Source organism: Micropterus dolomieu, linkage group LG12 (assembly GCF_021292245.1).
Source record: "Micropterus dolomieu isolate WLL.071019.BEF.003 ecotype Adirondacks linkage group LG12, ASM2129224v1, whole genome shotgun sequence".
Classification (NCBI taxonomy): Eukaryota; Metazoa; Chordata; class Actinopteri; order Centrarchiformes; family Centrarchidae; genus Micropterus; species Micropterus dolomieu.
In genome coordinates this window covers 37563739-37570364 of record NC_060161.1, presented here as the reverse complement: position 1 = coordinate 37570364, position 6626 = coordinate 37563739, and the positions used below count along the sequence as shown (strand labels likewise).

General features: G+C 40.9%; 1 protein-coding gene across 1 annotated transcript in view; it reads right to left on the bottom strand.

Annotated features, from left to right (window-relative positions):
- Positions 1 to 1134: 1134 nt before the first annotated feature.
- Positions 1135 to 6626, bottom strand: part of LOC123979981 (low affinity immunoglobulin gamma Fc region receptor II-like) — a 19908-nt gene continuing 14416 nt past the window's right edge. Inside the window, exons 7-10 of the mRNA XM_046064094.1 lie at positions 4492 to 4581; positions 3013 to 3102; positions 1506 to 1545; positions 1135 to 1335 (exon numbers count right to left, since the gene is read on the bottom strand). Of these exons, the coding sequence (XP_045920050.1) occupies positions 1323 to 1335; positions 1506 to 1545; positions 3013 to 3102; positions 4492 to 4581 (233 nt within the window). The 3' untranslated portion in view covers positions 1135 to 1322. The remainder of the gene's footprint in view (positions 1336 to 1505; positions 1546 to 3012; positions 3103 to 4491; positions 4582 to 6626) is intronic.

Below are 6626 nucleotides of genomic sequence, written 5' to 3'. Positions count from 1 at the left end.
AAAGGAGGTCAAAGCAGCAGAGAGGAGCTTGAAAACAGGCTCAAGCTTCACAGCCAGCGGCCCTGCGTCAGTGTGGAGACTCTTGCAATTTAATGTTGAATTTACAAGAAGGCAAAATCATTAAGAATTTGTTGTAGACAGCGTTTCACAAAGTTTCCCCTAACTCGACAAGTGACTAAACTGCACGACTGTTGAAGTGAAAGTGTTCTGTGAATGTTTCCTGCAGACCTGTTTCTGTTAATACAGTGAGAATTGGTAATACAAACAGTCCATGAAACAACAGACGTGGTGACAGAGAACTGAGGTGCTCTTCCTAACGACCCTGACCCCGCAGGTCAGGAAACATCCTGCTGGACTCACATTAACGATAATCAAATGAATTCCTCATGCGAGCTGGTGAGATCCTGCAAATTACGACAGGATGTGGCTTCCTCTGATGGGCCTGATAAGAGCCACCAGCCCCACACTGCCGGTCTGCTCCTCATAGAGGACTAATGTTGGACCCAGGGAACAAAGAACAAAGCAACTGATGATGTAAAGTCAGAAAAAGGAAATCATCAAAATACAAACATGCTGTAATTTACAACAGTGTCGTTAAATTTGTTTGCTGGGGGAGGGGGCTAATATCGCAAGAGAAAAACTCTGTGCTCGTGTTGTTAAAGGCTGTGTACTGCAGGGTATGCACGATCATTAGTCAGCATGGTGTCCAAAATCTATCAGCTGCAGCAATTTGCACGATCATTAGTCAGCATGGTGTCCAAAATCTATCAGCTGCAGCAATTTGTGTATCGCTCACCTGCTGGAGGATGCAAGACTGAGGAGTAAAGTAGGTAATATTGTTCAGATCTGCTGTCTAAAAATCATGTAAACTGAGAAGGCTATAAATTACATTTCACAAAAGACACAATATACCTCAAATTACAACTCTAATAATAAAGTTAGTGAACACTCAGACTTCAGTTTCTCATGCTGAGTGACGCTGATGCTGTTTAGAGTCTGCAGTCGGGTTAGTGTTCGTTATCTACACCGAAGAGAGATGTGTGTCTGAGATTATGCATCTGTTAGCCAAACCTGATATCAAACTTTCCATCCGAAGGCTTTGCGAAACCCACAGAACCACAGGAGCAAAACAAGAACAAGGCCAAAGTTTATTGATCCTGCAGAGAAAACAAGTTGACTGGTGCAGTAACGAGAAACAAGAAACATGAATACAACACAACAGCAAAGTTATTAGATTCTGTTAAATACAAATATACAAAAGAAAGTTCAGCAGAACAGTTAACATGTCAGCGCCGTGCACCAAACTGCAACAGGAGGTCATCTCATTGATTTGCCCTGAAAAACACATCTAATTAATTCAAGAAATATCCTCTAGTGTTGTTTGTCTCATTGTAGCCGCATGAGTCTAACTTAGCACACATGAAGTTAAATAAATGGATGTGCTGGGGTGTGAAGGGCTCTGGGGACCAGTTCCAGGCCAGCTGGACATCAGTGTGAAGCTCTACCTCAGTGAAGAGTAGACGACCTCTGGCTCTGCCGGAAACTCTGAACACAAACAGTTCAAACAACATGAGAAACTGTTGGAGACAAAGAAACTCCGTCACCAGACAACAACTCTGCTATATAGTCAACTTCAGTGCAGTCTTTTTTTAAATGTGTGTGGTCGGCCTGCTCTGCGTTCTTGATGTTGTTTTGAAACTGCCTGTGTCTGGTGTTCGTGTCGTGTTTTGTTTCTTGTTCCCCCCGGGGCCTGAACTATGAAGGGAGTTTAACCTACTCAGATTTAGCTTCGGGTAATCAAGCAAACTCAGAGCTGACAAACTCTGATCGCCTACACTGGTGTTAAACCACGACGGTGAGTTGAGTCAGTGTTGGCTTAGTTGGAGTCGGGACAGCTGGATATTAGGTCCACTGTAATAAAACCAGCCAGCAGCCATTGATTTCAGCCTACAATCACCATATTATCATATGCATTGGGAATTAAAGAGCCTTTGCCGTCAAATGGGTTTATTCAGAAGAAACTACAGACTGATTTGGATTTTTTGTGAATTTAATTTCAGGGAGTTTTGTTCTTACAAATTAACCATTGTCACATAGGATTTTTTTTTAATTAATTAAGATCTCCTCCCAGACGTAATGCTGTTGTTTTAAGAATAACTTCATTTCAGATGTGACATCAGTGGAACAAGTCAGGATGAAATCTAACAATATTTTATCAAGTAGTGTGTGTTTATTGTTCTTATTAACACTGAGTACAGATGGTCTGTAGCCCACGTATACCGAGTAACCTCGAAGATAACCTGCTCGTTGTCTTAGTGTCTATATTCCTCATTTTTGTTCGGTCTCTGCCAGGTCATTGTCTTGTTAAATGGATCTTTCGTCGAGTATTGTCCCGATTTCTCTGCTGGATTTAACCTGTTGGGCTCCCTGTGTTTGGACTGTTTGGACTCATGAAAGCTTTATTTTCAGTTCTTTTAAAATTAAATATGGCAAACTGAACCTGAGAAAATCCTGCCAAGGAGTGTGTGTGTTCAGACACCAAGGCGAAGCAGATCCATTAAATAGTTGTAATAATTAAATCAGAAGGTACAATGGCTTCAAGGTTCAAGGCAGGTACGGGTCAAAACCGGAAAGCAGTACAAAAACATAAATCCGCAAGGAAGTGTACAAAATCCAGACAGGGATACTGCTGACGCCACTCTAAACTGGCATTAAAACTGAATCTTGTTATTTAAACAAACTATGTCAACATTTAATTTTGAGACCACATGCTAGCAGATATGTAAACGACCCTCCTGACCCTGGTCTGGACTGGTTTAGAGATCCTTTTTTGCCTGACCTTACATTCCTATTACCCATATTTCTTTAGAGATATCCATCCCATGTCTGTTTGTTAAGTACGGAGCTGGAGTCAGGACGTGGTTAGCTTAGCTTAGCTTAGCATAAAGACTGGTAGCAGGGGGAAACAGCTAGCCTGGCTCTGTTTAGTCCAGAAATAAAGAGCAGTTGTACCTGTTGCACTGAGTGGTCTCATGTCTGTTTGTCCATTACTGAGATCTTCTTTTCTCCTCACTGCTGCGTAGACTACGCCTGAATCACACTCTGAAAAATAAAATAAATGCAAATTACTTTACTGCAGGTACTACAGTCATACTGGACCTGGCCGTCATGGTAACAAGATTTGGATCTTAACCTGCCTGGTAAAATAAAATAAAAGATACCAGTGCTGCTGTATATTTATTTCCAGTGTTATTACAACATATGAAATAAAACTACTGCTGTAGAAATATTTTTAAAAATCACATAATAGAAAGATAAAGATAATAGTAAGTTTATTGTTGATAGTTGTCAAACTCAGACACAGGAACAAGAGATTTGGGCCCAAATGCAGACGCTTACAGAGCAGATGCAGTTAGTGGTGTTAATTAAATCCAGACGAGGGCAACTTGCAGGCGGTCCAGGGAGTGTCCAAAAGGGTACAAACATAAATCCATCGGGTTCAAAGTCCAAGGGTAAAGACACTCAGCAACATAAAGGAACCGACAAAGGGCATGTGCAAACCTAAATACCTACAAATTCTCATCTCAGTGCGTCATTACCGACGCTTTCAAACAGCGTGACAAAGCGTGATTATTTGACGCTAAAGGTACCTTCAGTTCTGTTTTCTCCAGTTTTGCCATCCTCCAGTTTGTGTGTGTTTATCACTCACTGCCTCTGTGTTCTTGTTCTGTGTCCCTGTTTAGGTTTTGTCTGTTTGTGACGCATTGAAGAGTACAAAATCCAGACAGGGATACTGAACGATGCCACTCTAACAACTGGGAGACCAGGATTTATATACAACAGACTGACAGGATGATTGGACACAGGTGAGATTAGGGCAAGTGCAAACAATCAGCAAAAGAAACACAAAGCAGGAAGTAAAAGTCACACCAGGAAGAATAACTTCAAAATAAAAGCAGGAACTTACAAAACTCAAACCCAAAACCACAACAAAAGGGGACATATGTTGGCATGATAACGTTAGTGGAACTATGTCGTTTCTATAACTCGTGTTTCATGTCGAGGACATGCTAATGTTTATTTCAGCAGTAATAGCTAATGTCAGTTTAATTTCAGTTTCCATGGTGATAGACATGCCATGATTAAATCCTAACCGCATTAAAACTGAATATTGTAATTTAAACAAAATAAGTCAACATTTAAATTTTGAGACCACATGATAAACGACCCTCCTGACCCTGGTCTGGACTGGTTTAGAGATCCTTATGTTTTTGCCTGACCTTACATTCCTGTTACCCATATTTCTTTAGAGGAACAGTTTGACATTCTGCGAAAGCTCGTATTATTCTCTTTCTGACCGAGAGGAAAAGATTGATGTACGGAGCTGGAGTCAGGACGTGGTTAGCTTAGCTTAGCTTAGCATAAAGACTGGTAGCAGGGGGAAACAGCTAGCCTGGCTCTGTTAAGTCCAGAAATAAAGAGCAGCTTTACCTGTTGTGCTGTGTGGTCTGATGTCTGTTTGTCCATAACTGAGGTCTTCTTTTCTCCTCACTGCTGCGTAGATTGCAGCTGGATCACACTCTGAAAAATAAAATACATGCAAATTACTTTACTGCAGGTGCTACAGCCAAATTGGACCGGGCTGTCATTGTAGACAAGATTTGGTTCCTGACCTGCCCGTTAAAATAAAATAAAGGATACCAGTGCTGCTGTATATTTACTTTTATTATAGACTTTATTGTTGATAGTTGTCAAACTCAGAGTGTCCAAAAGGGTACAAACATAAATCCATCAGCTTCAAAGTCGGAGAGTAAATCCATAAACAATGGGGTAACAACAATATAAACTAACCAACTGACAAAGTCAAAGGAAACGTGCAAACCTAAATTCCCAAGAGGGAGGAGACACCATTACGCACTGGTGGGCACAATCAGGGAAAATTAAGACTGACAAGGAAGCAAAGCAAGACAAGACACAAGATGCTGAACACCACAAAATAAAACAGGAAGTAAATCAGACAAAATACACATGGATATGTTTAATTGATTTCTGTCTTCTCCTGTTTTGCCATTCTCCAGCGTGTATGTGGTGTTTATCACTCACTGCCTCTGGGACCCCTTTAGGTTTCGTCTGCTTGTGACGCATGCGCCCATATTCTCTGTACTCTGTCACATTCATCCTGGTTTGGTGTTGCCTGTGTTGTGAACTCAACCAGACGCACTTCAAAGAAGGTCAGATGGTGTCAAAAGAGAGTTGACCGTTTCACATGTAAAACCCAGAGACATCGCCTGGTGTTGGTAAGGACCGAAAGAGACTCAATCAGACAATGAATCGCTTAAGGATCGTGTATTCAAAGAGCCTTAGTGAACCTTTCTAGCCGTAAAGGTGTCGCTAAAGACAGTCCACAGGACAGGAAAGGGGGCGATCTGACCCCTTCTCCCTCCAGCAGGTCACCTCCAGCCTCAACCTGACTCTTTTCTCTCCACAGAACGGCTGAGCCATAAACCACCATTTCATTCTGTAATAGCCGATGCGATAAGCCAGGAATGCAGAGAAGAGAGATCATAAAAACCCCTGTTTCTCAAACCAAGCAAGGTTCCAGTATAACTGTGTTTATTCTGTTTAAATAATAACCTTGCTAAGTGAGCAGCGGTGTTTGCCTCTGAGTTTAGTAAGTAATGACCCTGTTGTTATTCTTTAGTGATGTTTGAAGACTAGCAGACCCATAAGAATCTTGAAGAGTTCTCTAACCTCTTTCTGTGTTGTTTTAATGCATCCCTGTTACTCCCTAGTAATCACTGTCTATTCAATGCTAACTAATGCTTTAATTAAATGTTTCATACACAATTTCTTACTAAATTATCCATGGAAACGCTCGTAGGCATCACCAGCCTCTCAGTTAAAGTGGAATGTCTACTCTTTTCTTGTGTGACCCGAGCGCCACCAAGGGGACAAGAAAGGTATAACATGCAAGTGTTTAAAACTCGGCTTACACTGACAGAATCGTTAAGTAGGCCTAACTATCACCACGTAATTGCATAAACGAAATTTTACTGTCATGCTTACATCTAAATTGTCTCATGAGTTAAAACCAGTAACCAGCAAGTATACTGAGGTAATCAAGCTTTGTTACATTTTATATAACCATTATAACCTTTTTCCATAGTGTTTAGCCTTGTTTTAACTGTCTTTATCCGAATGTTTAGAACTAAGTATTTTTCCAAATGTCGATATTGTGGAGATAGAGATCAAAGACAAATACACGCAACGTTTATTTCTTTATCCCAAAAAATTAACACCTTAGCGACGTTTGGGAGACCATCCCCAAAATGATGTCACACTACCTAGCGGGATCAATAAAAAGGCCCTGCTGTCTTTTGTTCCAGCTTCTTCCTCTTCAAAGAAAACCTCTTCTTTTAAACTTTCTTGAAACTAAACGTATACGCTCTCTTAACTTCCTTTACTTTAGAAATTCCGATTTTTGTTTCGTACTTAAATCTCCTTCAGACGAGCTGAGAAAGCTACGACCCTGAATTCCAATTTTCTTAGCGGGAGATTTGATTTTTGATTTTGTTTGGAGCTGCCTGGGTGAAACTTTCCCCAGACCTGTTTAACCTCAGCAACAT